This window comes from Montipora foliosa, chromosome 12, assembly GCF_036669935.1.
Source record: "Montipora foliosa isolate CH-2021 chromosome 12, ASM3666993v2, whole genome shotgun sequence".
In the NCBI taxonomy this organism is placed as follows: domain Eukaryota; kingdom Metazoa; phylum Cnidaria; class Anthozoa; order Scleractinia; family Acroporidae; genus Montipora; species Montipora foliosa.
In genome coordinates this window covers 37387523-37405022 of record NC_090880.1, presented here as the reverse complement: position 1 = coordinate 37405022, position 17500 = coordinate 37387523, and the positions used below count along the sequence as shown (strand labels likewise).

Below are 17500 nucleotides of genomic sequence, written 5' to 3'. Positions count from 1 at the left end.
ACAGAGCATGCGCCATAACGATAATATTGCCCTCGGTTGCCCTCGGTAGCCATCTTGGGAATTATTCACGATAAGGAACTCGGCTCGATCTTTTTACGTCATCTTGATAAAAGAATTTTCGGATTTAGCGTCCACACGGTTCCACGTTCGTAGCGTATTAAAAAAGTTCTGGATTAGCGAGCGAATTCGCCGGATACGTGTGGACGGAAGGCGTATCCGGAAAGAAAAAGCAAGGCATCAGTGCGGCGTTGATAGATGGCATAATATCACTATGGACCTAACAATCTAACATAAAGTCGTTGTGATTTTAGATATTCTATTGTATGCTTCTCGAAATGGTTCACTAGCTTTCTATAAACATGATCAAGAAGCCAATAAGGTGCTACCTTTTCGCTTACTTTTCAACTGAACACATCATGATCAATGTTGGAGTTCTGCAAAAAGCCCCTTAAACATGATGGCCTAATCCAATTAAGTGGGAGATACTTTACAATTCTTGTGGGATAAATAGAAGAAAGGTTTGCCGGCATTGAAAAAAGATATTTCGACTAGAAGTCGTTGTTTCGGTAGTGTAGAAGCCATTAAACCGAGTTCGACGTCGTTCGATCAACTTTTTTGTATTTTTTCTTCTTTTTCTTTAAGGTTTTTTCTTAGTTTTTGTTTAATTCTAAGTGATATATGCTGCTAATCTAGTACTAGATTAAGTATTTTTTTTCCTCATTTGCAAACGACAAACATAACAGTGAAAAGTCTCGTCCAAAGGGCATCGCTTGTTTACGAAAGGGAAAATTGGTATCTTGCAATGTCCCAAAACAGTTTATTAGAACTTACGTTGCTTTCAGTTCGGTTTTTCGGTAAAAGATGTAAACAGTATTATAGGCCAACCTCGTTCCCAGGGTCTCTCATTTTCCCACCCACTGGAGCGAGAGAGGGCGGGAAGATGAGAGGCCCTGGGAACGAGGTTGTATTATAGGCCTAGATTTGTTAATATGAATCAATAGGTGGTTTTCACGTGACGTCATTGCCTCCATGATGGTGGACGAAAACAAAAGATCTCTCATTAGCTCCTTTTGTTCATCCACCAGCAATTGTACATTACAGCATTGTTATCTGTGTCTCTACAGATCGGTTGCAAACCACCTTTTATAACTGGGGGTTGCTAAGTAAGGGTTATCGGCCTGAAGCGAGAGGTTATGTGATTTATTCCCCTCGTGCGTTGCCCGAGGGCGCATAACCACGAGCTGAAGGCCGATAAATGGCTTATTTTTACATTGGCGAGGATTCCTCAAGGGATGCAAAAATACACTGAAGAAAAATTCCTCTATTGTTCATCTTTCTTTTGTTTTTCAACACTTTCATCATGTTAATTTTTTAAAGTCGCATTTCGAATTAGTTGTTGGTCTTGTTCGTAGTGAATGCTAGGAACAGGGTAGCAATGTTCAGTGATTCAGAGTCAGAACTGTTTATCACTCAAAGTAGTTTGCCTGACAGTCCTTTATATTTGACCCCTAAAAGAAAATTCAGCTCTGACGACGAAGTGTGGTACACAAAAACACCAGTTGGAAAAAACACCTTGAGAAAGGTTGTTCAAGACATGTGCAGAGTTGCAGGAATAGAAGGTTACAAAAGAAATCATTCCCTGAGAGCCACCACTTGCACGATTGGCCTAGAAAAAGGAGTGCCTGAAAAGCTCATAATGGAACGTACTGGACATCGTACTGTGAAATCACTTCACACCTATCAAAGAGTGAGCGACGGGCAGAAGCAAATTGTGTCCGATGTTTTGCAAGGATCAGCAACTGATTTTTCGGGGGCCTCAGTGGAAAGCGATGAACCACCGACTAAGAAAATCTGCGAATGTGCGCCAAAAGAATACACTGCTCAGTTCAATTTTAGTAATTGCAGCGTCGTATTTAATATTTCCAAATAAATATTTGTAAATTTGTTCTTCATGAGCAGCTAATTTAAATGCGAGGGGATTATGTATTAGTATGCAAGGGGGATAAGTCACTTATCCCCCTTGCATATTAACACATAATCCCCTCGCATTTAAATTAGCTGTTCATTAGCCCCGCTCTTCCCTTCAAACAATCAAAGCCGCACCCAGCTTTTCAGACAGTTGATTTGGGGGTTATGTGATGTATTCCCCCCTAAAAGAACAAAGGAATCCGAGCTCATGTAAAAATAATAGCAAGTTACATTCAAAACAACTCAAGCGTTCCTCTGACGAGCGGATTAATGAGTTCATTATCGCAAATTTGATATCAGTAACCATTTGAATAATGTGTTCGTCGGATGAATGATGCAAAATTCAATCAAGCCTCAGTTGAAAACTCGAATTTTGATTGGAATATTGCTGGCTTCCGGTGCAAGGCCGGCGTGGGAATTTCACAGGTTTACTGATTTGCATAATCTGCCAAACAACTGTCATTTCACTATAGCAACATAACCATTCTGTAATCTTATCAGTATCCTCAAACTTGAGACACTATGTTTTCGAATTAAAGATTGGATAGAGAAATGAATTTAAAAATTCTCACGCCGGCCTGGCACCGGAAGTGAGCAATAATCCAATCAAAATTCGAGTTTTAAACTGAGGCTTGGTTTGAATTTTGCATGCTTCATCCGAAAACCAGATTGTTGAAATGATTCCTGAAATCAAATTTGCAATAATGAACCCATTAATCCGCTCCTCTGAGGAACACTTGAGCTCTTTTGACTGTAAGTGCTGCGAGGGGACGAACGAAATACAACAGCAACGACAAGAAGCTTTATTTGCACAACCATACATTCAAAAAGAGTATTGCAAAACGATTTGTCATGTAAATCAAAGAAAAATGAAACACTGACAGCAAAAAAAAATAGCCTCCGCGATGTTCACGGTATTTTAATGTTTTTTTTACTTGTGAATTTTGGTCATTGTGTGAACAATATAAAGAACGAAATATATATGGTTATGTTAATGTACTGCTCTTTAGAGTTCAACAAGTAACAGGAACTAGAAAATTGGTATGAGTTAACGACGAGAATTTCACATATCTGTGATTTGTTTGTCTTATAAATTAACATTTTTTTTGACAGAACAAGAACACAGTGAATCACTAATAAATTTTTGAAGCTGTATAACATATTTAAAACTGTATATTATCAGGATATCTAAGCATCTAAAAGGTCAAGCCATTGTGAATTCTTTTGAAGTCACTTCTGGGTGCTTTAACATCTCATCAAAATTGTCTTTTGTATTTGTTGTGCACACAACAGCGTTGAAAAACTCATAAAATAGCATTGTCTTCCGCCGGAAATGTCACTAAATCCTTTGTGACCTTGATGACTAGTTCCAGCGATTAATAGAATTGTATTCGACATGAAAGAGCAATAAAGACTTAACCACTGATCGACTATTGAAGGAACATCAATCCCGTTCCCAGAGTCGTCGTTCCCTTGACCAGCGGTCGGGAAAGAGAGAGTGGAATCCAAAAAGGGCCATATTTGATTGGCTGTTGAAAAACGGTTTCATTTCCTTCCATTTTCAAAGTCTAAACTCGAAAATCGTGCTTTCATCTGGATTTTTATCTACACGAGGCTGAAGATGATCTAGAAATAAATCTTTTAACAACCTACCAGTTTCCGTAACGTTTTTGTTTTTGAAAATACAGTAATTTTCACTTGCGGGACACCAGATGCTGAAATCTGTTTTGATTGATAAAATGTATTTCGTTATTGTTTATTCTCCGCAGTTTAAAAGCTTCGAGTTTATTAGGAGATGTGTTTATACTCATGTGTACTGTCTCGCGGGTAAAAAGTAAGCGTTGTTATGGCAAGGTGAACTCCACTGTTAAATTTCTTTTCCGTCTCCCCTCACGCACGCGCAGTTATTTAACCGGAACCAGAGTTTTCTGGTTCCGGTTTTGGATTATTCCAGAGCGCTCCCGCGCCCGTTCTGCTGGACAAGGGTAACGGAGGCTCTGGGAACGAGATTGAAGGAACATAGGACCATGTGGGCTGCGCACGCACATTTCAACAACTACCGCCGCTGATCTTATTATACTGCATCTTCAAAATCATCGCCACCGAATGAACGAAAGTCACATTTCAACGGATCGAGTGTTGAACGCATATAAATAGAGCCCTGGCCCCACAAGGAAAGTCGAGAATAGTGTTGCTGCTCGCTAATGCTCTGAGGAATAAGCGTTTACCTACGGACACCAGAGAAAAGATAAGATAACAAAATTAAACGCTGTCTGATTTTTCTTAGGGACGAATACAAGTGATTTTGCTGGATTTCGGGGATGTAAATGTCTGCCAGGATTTTTTCGAAAGCACATGTTTGACGACTGCCAGCCATTGAAAACTCAATATCCAAAAGAGTGCCCATCAGCTGAGGGCATGCATCTTGATGGAATAGACTGCAAAACGGATGCCGTTAAGCTTGTGCGGGGTTTCTGGTGGAAATGGGTGAACGATACAAACCGAAAAAATTTCGCATCCTTCAGCTACTTGTTAAGCAAGAATATTTCTGCTGGAAAGCAATCCGTCGTCGAGTACCAAGACTGTCTTCCTGTAGCACATAAATGTCCAAGAACGAAATCATGTCACGGAGATGTAAACGCCACATGTGCTGATGGACATGAAGGACCATTGTGTGAAGTGTGTAAACATGGATATTACAAACAGTTGAAGACATGCAGAAAGTGCCCCTCAAAAGCAATGATGATAACACAGCTTTCCGTCATGACAGCAGTAGCTATTATAATGACTGCGGTTGCGGTTTGGAGAAGCAGGAAACAAGCCAATAACAAACAAAGTCGCTCCTTGGTTGATATGATTGTTGGAAAACTTAAAATTGTTATGGGTTTCTACCAGGTAACATTTGGAGTTCTCGACGCCTTTACATTCGTCGAATGGCCAGAATCTCTCGAGGAAATTGGAAAATATTCCGAGATGTTACAGCTAAATTTTTTCCAGATTGCCCCAATCCACTGTCTCTTTCCAGATCTAAAAGTCGATGCTTTTGGAAGATTGTTTACTGTGCTCGTTTTCAATGCTTCAGTCGTCATTTTAGGATTCATTATTTATGGCATTAGAAAGGTCTTATTGAGCAGAAAGACATTCCAGAGTCAAGTGGAGAAAGTGAAGAAAGTTTCCGAAACAAAGCAGTTGGTCTACAGAACAGTCTTTTTTTTCCTTTACGTAACCTATCTAAGCACCTGCTCCAAGACAGCAAATGTTCTTCCCCTTGCTTGTCACGAACTGTGCATTGACAACGAACTCAAACTTTGCAACACGTATCTAAAAGCTGACTATACTGTCGAGTGTACCACCCCACAATTTCGACGATATGTGATTGTTGCATATTGCAACATTTTGTACATCGTGTTTTTACCTTTGGCTGTCTTGGTGATTCTGTGGAAGGACCAAAAGTCATTGAAGAAACATGGCGACGGAGGTGACGATGAATCCACACATTCCCAGCATTCAGTTCCTGAAATGGTCAGAGGATTACGGTTTATATGCTCAAATTACGACAGTCGGTCATGGTATTGGGAACTTGTTGAAACAGCTCGAAAGGTGACATTAACTTCAGGCATTATCCTGATAGGAAGTGAGAACAGAGCCTTTGTTGGGTTAGCTTGTGTTATGTCGGGTCTCTATGGTCTGTTATTTTCTTTCAGGCGGCCACTATTAGATCAATCTGAGAACAACCTGCTGCTTTGTACCCTTGCTGTCACATTCGTGAACCTCGGAATAGGTTCTGTGTGTAAAGTACCAGCAGAGCGCGCACAAAACCTGCAGGAGACATACGATTACATGGAACATGTCGTTTTCAAGGCATTGGTATTTGCAGCCAATTTTCTGGTGATTGGAATGCTTGTGGGTAAGCATTTTGTTCGTGTTTGAAATTAAATAAAAAAGAGTAAGGGACTTGGCTTTTAATTGGATATCATTGTGTGCGGCTGTGAGCTAGAAACATATAGCATTTCACTTTATCTGAAAGATACCACGCTACGATTAAGACACAGAATCGGTTTGTACTTTGCGGTCCCAATTCCTTATTCAAATTTTCTTCAGAAAAAGAACTGACAAACTGATATTTGAAGTGCCCCCATAACTCTCTTTAGCTATAGATCGATCCGTAATGGTTTCCATACTTTGATCTCCGAGAGAATGGGGAGCGGCAGTATTTACTTTGCCCAATGATGTGCACACCATGGTTAAATTTGACGAATCAAAAATAATAATAAAAATGCCGATTGTTGCAATATAGTGACATAGTTAAGAGGTTTGTTGTTCATTCAAGAAAAGCCAAAGGAAACCACGAAGGTCCGAGTTTCTGATTTGGCATCAGTAAAATCAGTTTGCTCATTACTTTCCATCTTGTGGTATATTAAAACAGGATCTTCAGGATCTTGCAATAGAGCGGTTTTCAAATGAGTGTCGTAAAACCAAAACCATAGTAATTACTTTAACCAATCAAAAAGGACGGAGACAATCCAGTAAACCAATCAAAACTCGAAGTAATTACTCGTAGCCGACACAAAAGGCGGGAAAATGTGCACGCGCGAGCCACAATTGGTTTTGGTTTCACTTCTGATTGGTTGAAAAAGTGGCGCGAAAACTTTGAACCAATCACCGAGTGAAGTAGATGCAAAACCAAAGTAATTCGCTAATTACTTTCGACACTCAATTGAAAACCGCTCTATGATTGACATACAGTGGCGCGAACAAAGCATCCGGGCATTTACAACCACGCGGGAAAAACAGTCGAGCGAATACGTATTTTGCACAGTACGAAGCTTCGTTGTTGGGCTTCTCGTTCAGTTGCGATACTATACAAACGTATTCACTTCTTTCTTTTCTTCTTTTTTCAGTCCAGTACTTCTCGCATATTTTCCGCTTTATCAAAGAGTGGCGTCAAAATCCACAATGGTCTGTTTCGTGTTTTCTGGCGTTGCTTTTGCCTCTGAATGACCTCCAGAGCGAAATAAGAGGAACAACAGGGAAAAATTTGCTGACACAACAAGTGCAAACTGGTAAGATTGACATGCCATCAGTATCTAGTACGTTAAATGAGAGTGGAGCAGTAAGTTTTGACCTTGCTGCTATTCATGAGCAAGCGGAAGGGTCAGTTAACTTTGGCTTTGATGGAAACGACAACGGTGGTCTTGAAGAAGAAGATGCTGACAAAGTGGCATTTGTCACAAGAAAGAAGCTGGATCATCTCGCAAACCCGAGAGCGACATTCGATACTTATTTGTGACTGGCTTGTTTGAAGTTTAACTGGATTAACTGAAGATTTATCGCGGACAACGGCATTCTTATGTAGAAATATATAACGTTAGGTCCTTCAATAATGTAACCTTACAACATATGAGTATCTTATTTGATCGTAAAATCGTTATCAGGAATAGAAGTTAAAAGATTACCTCTACGTAAGTCTCAAGGTTTGAAATTCGTCACGACATATTCCTTTAATTTATCCCTCCCGAGATTCTGTTTTTGAGACTGTTTATCGTTAAAACTCTAGATTAAACTGGCCTGTTCTTAGAAATGATGTCTGTCGATGACTCGCGTCTTCCTTGACTAGAACTGATAAGGGCTGAAGTCTTGTATACTCTAAATCTTGAATTGTGAATTCCTTACCATGTAGTATTATAAACTAAAAGGAACGTGCAACTGACGACAACATTAAGTTGTGGAGGCAGATTGCGGAAAAAAAGGTCATTGTGAATGACACGGATCGCAATCTTCCAAAGAATAACAACCTAAGCAAGGATTGACGTGAACTGATCACCAACCCGCTGTGTGCAACTTATACTGATACACAGCTAGCCGACAACATAAACCAACAGTATAGCTGTGAGCATAGCCTTGAGACAAGTAATGAAGGAGGTTCAAGAATCTTTCATTGAGTTCATATACATGCATGTTAAGATAATTAAACGTAAATAGTTTCAGATTTAACCAAAGAAATTTTTTGAAAGAAGTAAAAGTGTTTCATCTCCTGTGTGACCAGCTGTGCTTGGAGGCCTAGTCAGTGTGCCAGACTGGTTGAAGGCTCAGCGCTGTCGCCTTACTGTTTTCTAAGACAGGAAACTTTGCGCCGCATAGTCTCTTCTCACTCAGGAAACGAGCCTGCTACGGTTAAATATCCCATCCAGGGCTGAATAGCAATAGTCTCAGTCGCTTTATGCTACAGAAACCGAGATAAGCTCCAGCAGTGTGAACCCTCGGGGCTCGAGAGCGACTTCGCTTTGCCTTGCATTGCCAACCATGGTTGATGTCTTAATTATCTGGAGCATTCAGTTGTTATGTTCTGATCAATGAACAAGCTCAGGAGTAGACAAAGTCAGCAGTTTAGTTTAGTAACTGAGAGGGAAAGTACTGCGTGTGCAGCACCATGTCATCTTAAAAAGAAATTAAGTAATTTTATTGTATGAACAATGTTAAGTCTAGGATCTTGTACACCTGTGTTGGCGAAGATGGACTCTCTTGATTTTGGACTGCTAACTTGTAGAAATATCAAACATAATGATTTGTACAATTTATTGCCATACATGGTTATGCCTTCTTGACTTTACTTATAATAACCTTATCGTTGAAGACCTTTGGAACTTACACCAGCTTTGTAAGCAGGTAAGCTTCCAAAATGTCGCTTAAGATTTTCTTTGTAATACTTAAAGAACCTTGTAGTGACTGAATGCATGATGGTTTATACCGCGTACTTCAGTTTGTAAAATTGCTATATACTTTAGTAGTTTAGTTCATATCTTGTGATGTTGCCAGGTAGCTGCTTAGCCTTAATAAAAGAATGCCGGATTCATTGAAGTAAGAAAGATAATTTTCTTTAACTTAAAACAAATCATCTTAAACTTCAAAGGCCTTGAGCAAGATTTTCCATCACCTGGAGTTCAGTTCGCAATAGCGATATCATGTGAGATGGGGACGTGGAAACTTAGGCACAAAGACCCGGCAAAAAAATGGGACAGAGCGGGTTAGGGGATACCCGGTAGTATGCGTCCCGGCTTGATTAAAAAGACAAAGATAAAAATTAAGGAAAAACATGAACGATAATAGAGACCCCTGTGTTCGGGTAACGGGTAGCGCCATATCTTGTTTGTGTAGGGAGGAGCGTTGCGTGACCACACAAAGAACGGCTGCGTAGGAGACTACGCCATATCTTACCCGTAGAAGAATTACGAGTAGCTACAGAGTAGACACGATGGAGAAAAGAGTACGTTTTCGTAATCGGAGTACTTTCTAAACAGAGAACATTCCTGAGGAAGAATTTTGGATATATGTGATAGCTTTTGTTAAACAATTCAGTAAACCAAGAGTAAACTTATTTCTGAAGAAAAAGAGCAACCTTGCTGCCAAGCCCACCATCTTTGTAAGCAATCGTTACCAATCCCCGCCCGTTAACTAAAATGGCTACCCGTACCCGTGTATACCAGTATGTGTTGCAGGTAAAATCCGTTTTACCTAGGTTAAATTCGCGATCCTCATTTTATCTAGGTTGAATTGTGCACTCAACCTAGCTTAAACCCCCCTAAAAAGGATACTTTATACCTTCCCTCCTCAAGCTCTGTCTGTCACATCTCAACACATCTTCTTAATCTTTGGTGTCATCTTATCGGTTTCTGTATTCGTACACTTATTAATTCAGTCTCAACATTACAACAAAATAAGGGAACAAAGAACTCTACTCAAACTCGCCCCCTCCAAATCTGTAGTACTGTGTCTTCCTCGAGAGCTTTCTTCAACTGTTGGAGAGGAAGAGACTAGTCTTAGCTCACAGCAAGAAACTCGAACATGTGCTAAATATAAATTTCTTCCTGGTTGGTGAGTGCATATGATTTTTATTCACGAGTTGTGAAGAGTCAAAAACGAACCAGCGATAGCAAGTGAATTTGTGATACTTCACAAAATGAAAATCGTACAAACGAACCAAACCATGAAGTAATTTGTTTATTTTTACATGGCACTGTCACATTCACTCACTTAGATGTACTGAGATATTACACAATTAAGTGTTAATAACTGTCAATGGCGCAGTGATATCGACACAAACACTACAACAAGTTGCAAACTATTTTATTCAAGATCGCTTTTAATTGTTTTGATTTCAAGGCCGTTCGTGCTTTTTCCTACTCGATGTCTCTCCTGATGCTGTAGCCGTAATTCTTGTTTAAATACCGCTCAAAACTAACCATCGTAGCACGCAACAAATTGGAAAGGAAGGCAACTTTGAGTGTCTAGTGTTTCCAGCGCTGGAGAACTTAATAGGCCATTTTCGAAATATTAATATTTAGCTTGATAGTGAGGCAGAGAGGACAAAAACAATAGAAACAAGTTGCCATGGATTCCACTTTGTCTTGGTCCTCTAAACCTCTCTTTCAAGCTGAATTTTAATATATCGAAAGTGGCGTATTGGGGACACAGTAAACTGATTGACCCAAATCAAATCAAATGTTGGTTTTTGAGAGGAGGGGAAACCGGAGTGCCCGGAGAAAAACCTCTCGAAGGAGAGTAGAGAACCAACAAACTCAATCCACATATGACGCCGAGTCTGGGAATCGAACTCAGGCCACATTTGTGGGAAGGGAGCGCCGAACCCCTTGGGTTCATAACCTTGGTTGTTTTCCTTCTTTCGCACTGTTATGATAAACTCGCACATGAATGAACTCGGTGCGCCCGGGAAATTCCTTCTACATTAATGGACTCGTCTTTTAGCGTCAAAATTCCTTAAGCCTGAAAGCAACGTTATGAGCGCTACTTCGGCAGCAACGAAACGAGAGGCTTGAGATTTGAGCCCATGACCTCTGCATCACCACAGCTGTGCCTTCTCCCCGAAAGTAACGTTAATTTTTTACGTTTCTATTAAATCCCGAGAGTAACACAACGTTTCTTGTAATTCTCCTTTTGTCCGTACACGCACAATGCCAAGTAACCTGGCATTCTGGCACAGGGTTCCCACAACACTACTTCCCAACCTAACCTCAAAAGAACAGGCCCCAGTTGTTCAAACGATAGATAGCGCTATCCAGCGGATAAGTACTAGCAAAACTGATTGAGTTATCTAGTGGATAGCGCGGATAGCGCTATCCATCGTTTGAACAACTGGGGCCAGTACAGCACTTCATAACTTACTGTAAGTATTGTAATTCTTCCATGCCATGACTAGGGAAGTCCCCCGATTCTCATTTTATTTATTTTTTTATAAGTGTCGGGTCACCCAGCCCTACCAGCAAAATGCAGCACCGACTGAAGTTTTCAACTTTCAAAATTTGCCCAAATTGTATCGGTAGGTCCTGGAATTCTTCCACAGAAAGGCCAGAGAGACAACTTCACTCGTGAACCGCCATGTTTACAACAGAGCATTTTGTGCGTCCCAGTCTGCGTGAAAACCATCTCTCACCTCTGTTTTCTTTCAAAGGCTTGCCTTAACACATATTTCAGCTTAATGATGCCAGGCTGGGGGCTTCCGTAGACGATGGCTCGAAAAAGCATTTATAACTTTATAACCTACCAAGGTATGAACCAACTCGCTCACTCCCCCAACACAAACGGTTGACATTTGTAACGTTATACCCAAACTTGAGCCCACCCCACATTGACCCAATACCGCAGATGTTTCAATGAGATCGTGTTATACGATGAAATCGATTGCTGCAGACCGTTTATCCTTAACAAATGTACTAAAAAAAATAGCATGCACTTTGTACTTAACCCTTTGATTGCCATAAATGCCAATTGACACTTCTAGCTTTTACTATCTCTAACGCGAGACTATTTTACTTGTCAATGGGGAAGCTCTCGGCGGTTAAAGGTAAGTTTTGATCCCTATAATTTTCGGATCACTAGACTTTCAGCTAGGAAATACGAACAGATGAAAATTTTTTAGGGGATAAAAATGTGCCTCTATCTACCGTTTTAATACTAAGATACGTTTAACAATGCTATGTTTAAGTGGTTTTTAACTATATTCTCGTTGGGTGCCCCAGTTATAGGGTTAAACGAGATCAATATTCATAAATCGCCTCAGTGGACACGACACCCTCCCACCTAGACTAATCAGAGAATCTGCAGCGGTTAAACTATTGAGTTTTGTAGAGCCAATTACAAGCCCGTAAGTGTGTTCCGTGCACTGAAAAATATTTTTGAAAGGTTGCTGTGTCTGCCGATGAATGAATTTTATGGTGGAATCTTATCGGATTATATCTGTTCCCGCAAGAAGCTTCATAGTTGAGAGACCTCCTTCCTGAGGCTGACATAACTTAGTGGAGGGCGATCCGTGACAGTGGTGAGTTTGTTGGGATTATCTCTATGGATCTCTCCAAAGCGTTTGATTTAATTCATTATCCACTTCTTCTCTCCGAGCTTAACGCTTACGGCAGTGAACGATGCAAGTTGAGCTTTATCTCTCAAGGCAGATCTCAGAGAGTTAAGCCTCTGGGGACATGTGTTCCGGCTGGGAAAGCGCCCGTCAGGCGTGGTGTCCCACAGGCAGGGGCGTAGCCAGGGGGTCCTGGGGTGCCCCCTTTCCCTTCCTTTGTGGAAGGGAGACTGAAACAGAGTAATTTATGTCACCTGAAACTTGCGTCATGTACTATCGATCTCAGACGTCCGTGGACAAGGGCTTTTTTTCGGCTCACCTCAAGGACCGTTGATTTCAGGCAGCGTTTACACGAAAGCGGTTTCACATCGACAGGATTCCATGACTTCGAAACCGCGTCAAAATCGATGCGGTTTGGAAGTGTTTACACAAAACCGTTTTCGCCAGAAAATCAAAGTCGTGATGTTATATAAGCGAGTGCTGCACCGTGTGCTAAATTCACTATTTTGAATTGAACAATGCAAATTTTGCACCAAAATAGTAACCGTATTCAAATCGATGCGGTTACAAATGAAACCGCGTTCGCGTAAACGCTGCCTTAATCTGCGGTTGAAAAATTCTGATCACGTGATAACATGTTTTGTGGCTCTGCGGTTTCGGTCTCGTGATGCTATTTTCTGTTGCTTTCCCCAAAGAGAAAAGCGCGAAACGATGTTGACAGCGAGTAAAACCGGCCGAAGCTATTGCGGGTAACCCAGGAAAAGCCTTGTCCGAGGAAATAAGATGCAGGTGAAAACTTTTTTTCAGGTTGTTTTCTTTCGAAACCGCAGAGCCACAAAAAAGTTTGACCGCAGACTGAAATCAACGCCCTTGCCGCCCTTGTCCACGGACGTCTGAGGTCGATAGTATGCAGTTATCGCGAGATGCGCAATAACAATAGTAGGCACCGTCCTTAAGTGGATAAGAACAGTTTCTTCAAAGTAGGTGTTCCGGGTTCAAATCCAATCCAGGGACAACTTTTACTGTTTTCAATTTTTATCTGCTACCACAGGTCCTGGGACAGAGTAATCTAAATGGAGGACAATACTTCATTTGGAGCAAGCTGTCAATGAAGGATAATCTTTTATTTGAGGAAGAGATTGTGTTGGAAAAAGTCGGGCGCCAGTCTTCCCTCGACTTTTTCTCGCCCTCGCCACAATTTCATTTCTCCCGACCCACTGAGAGGATGGAACAGCCTACCAAAAGACCCACTCCTGGCTCCTGTGTTCCACACAGTAGTATAAACAACTTGAATTTAGCTGACTTTTCTTTCGGACGCTAATAAATGTCAAGAAAAAAGTAAAAAATAATTTTAAAATTGCTAAAAAAAGTCAAAAGTTGCGGAGAATTTTAAAAGTTGCCTACAGCCTCAAAAGTTGCCGAACAACTTATGGCTAAGCCTAATTCTCGCCCAATATCTGTAATTTCTCGCCTCATTTCCGTCCACACCTTTTAAAGCTTGGATGCTAGAGAAGCAAGCATGGCACAGTCGGTTAGTGCGCGTCTTTGGTGTAAGAGGTCCCGAATTCGGTCCCTGGGTCAAACATCCTTGTTCGACTTCTTTCCTTTCATTGTAGCTTAAGAAGCTTTAACTACCCGTAAAGCGGAGCACTGATGGAGAGGGTGGAGTAAAATGAGCGCACCGTACGGCTGGGGATGTTTAAGTGCGCTTAGCGATGTTTTAGTTTGCCTAGGGATGACAATAGATGGTCAGGTACGCCTAGGGATGATGAGGGATGCTTACGTATGGCCAAGGATGGATTAAGGGGGGTGACTCTTAACTACCAAACCGTTGCTATAGACCCCTTCAGATAGTCATTTCTCGAATTCCTTTAACTCTACAGTAATCCTTTTTTGCCAAGTGTGTTCTATTTAACATTACTTTGTACAGCTCAACTCACAACCATATTTGGTAAATCACGTGACCAAAACAGAAAATGCCTAAAAACTCAGCGAGTTAACTGTGTTTTTCACAATTCTTTAACGCAACAGCATGAAAACATTCTAACACAAAATTTGAAGAATGGATTTTGAAATAAATTATTTCTCCAAAAAATTGTGACGTCGTTAAGGCCCTCCTTTGATACACTTTTAAAAATATCAGTTCGATTTTTTGTCCAAATAGAAATTCCATGCTACAGTTTACGAAAAATGATGGGACGGTTCCCATCCGGTGAAAAAACCGTCTCTTCCTTTCGTTTCCTGGGTTTTCACTTTAACGCGCGGCAAAGGACTGGGACTAGTTGTATATGCGCGGCGCGCCTTCTGATTGAAGTGATGTGAGATTTCCATTGAAAAAGTTACTTCGTAGAGCCATCCATGCACCCTTTTTGTAGGGCTCTTTGTCTAAAAAGGTTTCTTAGCAACCATTGTCTTTCTGTAGTTAAGTGCCACCCCCTCTACATATAAATGGACTCGAACTCATGACACTTATATGCAGACCACCGTATGAGTGCCTGGGACCACTATATGGGTGCCTACACCAAGTAGTTACCGACATCGCCACATGACTCAAGATGGTGGATTTGTGATTTCTTCCTCATTACTAAGATTATTGCCGAAATGCCGGTGCAAACGTACAGTGTACCGTTAGTTTTGCCTAATCTTCGAAGGGAGGAATCGATCAACCAAATAGTCGATTCGCTTGAATATTTGGAGAAGGTATCCAAGGACATTTTTGGTCGCATCAGCAAACGTGTGGAGGAAAACAAGGAACGGCTTGCAGCCATAAACCACAGAGCTGACTTGGCACAAGCGCGGATCGACAAAATAAAGGGCATTAAAAAGGCAACGAGAGTATTTTCCAGCGCAAAATACCCTGCTCCAGAGAAGCTGCAGCCTTATGAGACGCTATATTCCGCTGAGAATGAACTGGCTGAGTTAAAACGTCAAACTTACACTCTGAATTCGAAGTTCATTGCAGTCGATGAACGCACCTTAAAAGACAAACTGCAATTCTACAACGTTCACCTAAACGTGAAAAAGAAACAGGACGAAATGAAAGGGGAAGGGCTAGGATCACTGCCAAAAAATCTTCAATCTGTAAGCTCTCTATTGCTATTCAACACCACAGAAAATCCTTACAAGAAGTATGTTATGTTGGATCCACTCTCTGGAGCAGTGACGAAGACGAGAAGCAACATTGAGGAAGAGGAAGAAGACATCGGTGCAGCGCCTATTTCCATCACGCAAGGAGAGGCATTGGACAGGATGACCGCACAGAACTACTTTTATGTACCTAATCTTGGCGATGTTCCTGAAATTGATGTTCCAGTTTATTTGCCCGATCTGCCAGGGATAGCTGATGACTTGTCATACAAGTGAGAGAGTGGTTTTAACTGAAGCTACCATATAGGCACAGGCTGTAATTTCTTTACTCAGCCCTGAAAATAGAGTATTTTCACTTGTGTGACTTGCACCCATTTTGGTTCTCTGCTCACCGTTTTTGCATAAAGCTTAAGACTGAGTTCATGAGAGGACCAGGCAGGTGTGATACAAGCCATCACACCGATTTCAATGAAACGTGGCCAAAATGAAGGATACTCCAAGCAACCCTGAAAGACAGAGTGGGTTGGCTCTGGGATTTTTCTCAAGGTATTTAGACCACCCCCCCTGGTTTTGGGGCCAAAATTCTCAAAATTGAACCAAAATTAGCATCAAAATCAAAAAAGCTTCCTGACCACAGAATACAAACATTTTTATTATCATTTTTCCTGAAGGTAGACTGGTCCTTCAGTAGCTTACCACAGTGGTTTCAAATCATACAGATTGACAGGTGCCAATCACGAGCTGTCAATACCCACCCAAGTCACGAAAGATTTTGCTAACATGAAATTTAGGTCAACTTCTGATTCAAATTTAGTAAAAGTTCAAGCTTCTTTCGGAAACCTATTTATATTATGATTAACATTCATCCTTGCTCTAACAAGAGCAAGAATAAAATTTTTGGCATCTGTTCTTTTATGGCGTCAACAGGCGTTGCAGGAACATGCACAGCGACCATGTCCAACAGAGAGACTTCGGCAAATCAAAGAAAATAACCCTTTACAGTATTAGTTCTTAAACGCAATTTTAAGGTTAACAGGACTTACGCTGTCTGTTTATTCCATTTACGGCAAATAAAGGTAATTGAAGGCAAAGATAACTGAAATATATCTCGTACGAAATTGTAATAACGCCTCAATTCCAATGTCATAACATCAATACGGAGATAAAAATCTGCCTTAATTAATTTGTTAACCAATTTTCTGCTAGTATGAATTTTCCTGGTCATTATCATCTTGTTTGGGTTGTTTTCAAAACCATGCTGAATAGCTAGCAGTCACGAAAATTCTAGTTTGTTAAATGCCAATACTCACCTACACACAGTGGCATTGAATATTTTCGTGTGCACAATCGTCCTTTGTCGCATTCTCCTCTAAAATAATCCTTTTGTCAGGGTTGTCGAGTCCTGGGTCCAATCAGAGGCTTCTTCTTTAAGTATGGTTTTAAAAAACCTCGAATTAACAATATCATATTCAGCGCTATCGATCGCTTTAGTTCACGTCGATTTCAATGTCAACAACAACATGAGCCCGTGAGCTTGAACAGTGGTTGCAGACCACTGTAACGGCCGATTTAGGGCCGATTTACACGTTACGACTTTGTCGCATGCGACAACGGCTTACGACAGGCCCACGACATGTTTTACGATTGTTGTGTACGTCAGAAAAAATGTCGTAGCATTTTAAAACATGTTTTAAAACGTTGCGACAATCGTAAGTCATGTCGTAGGCCTTTCGTGAGCTTGTTGCATGCGACAAAATCGTATCCTGTAAATCGGCCCTTACACGATACGATTTTGTCGCATGCGACAAGCTCACGACAGGCCTACGACATGACTTTACGATTGTCGGAGCGTTTTAAAACAAGTTTTAAAATGCTACGACATTTTTGCAGACGTACACACCAATCGTACATCATGTCCTGGGCCTGTCGTAAGCTGTTGTCGCATGCGACAAAATCGTACCGTGTAAATCGGCCTTTTAACACTGTCCATTCGTTTGTTACATCCGTTGGTTGAGTGATTTTTAAAGTGCAGGAAAATTGTATAAGATCCTGTTTTATCACATGTTGAACCTAAAAATG

The 17500-nt window shown here is 41.0% G+C and overlaps 2 protein-coding genes across 5 annotated transcripts in view; both read left to right on the top strand.

Moving 5' to 3' along the window:
* LOC137978532 (uncharacterized) overlaps positions 1 to 8822 on the top strand; it is a 46511-nt gene extending 37689 nt beyond the window's left edge. For all 4 annotated transcript variants that reach the window (XM_068825507.1, XM_068825506.1, XM_068825508.1 and 1 more), the window contains 2 exons: positions 4256 to 5875; positions 6870 to 8822. In XM_068825507.1, the coding sequence (XP_068681608.1) occupies positions 4256 to 5875; positions 6870 to 7258 (2009 nt within the window). In that variant the 3' untranslated portion in view covers positions 7259 to 8822. The remainder of the gene's footprint in view (positions 1 to 4255; positions 5876 to 6869) is intronic.
* A 6039-nt stretch (positions 8823 to 14861) lies between these two features.
* Positions 14862 to 17500, top strand: part of LOC137978541 (WASH complex subunit 1-like) — a 25933-nt gene continuing 23294 nt past the window's right edge. Inside the window, exon 1 of the mRNA XM_068825519.1 lies at positions 14862 to 15693. Coding sequence (XP_068681620.1) covers positions 14936 to 15693 — 758 coding nt within the window. The 5' untranslated portion in view covers positions 14862 to 14935. The remainder of the gene's footprint in view (positions 15694 to 17500) is intronic.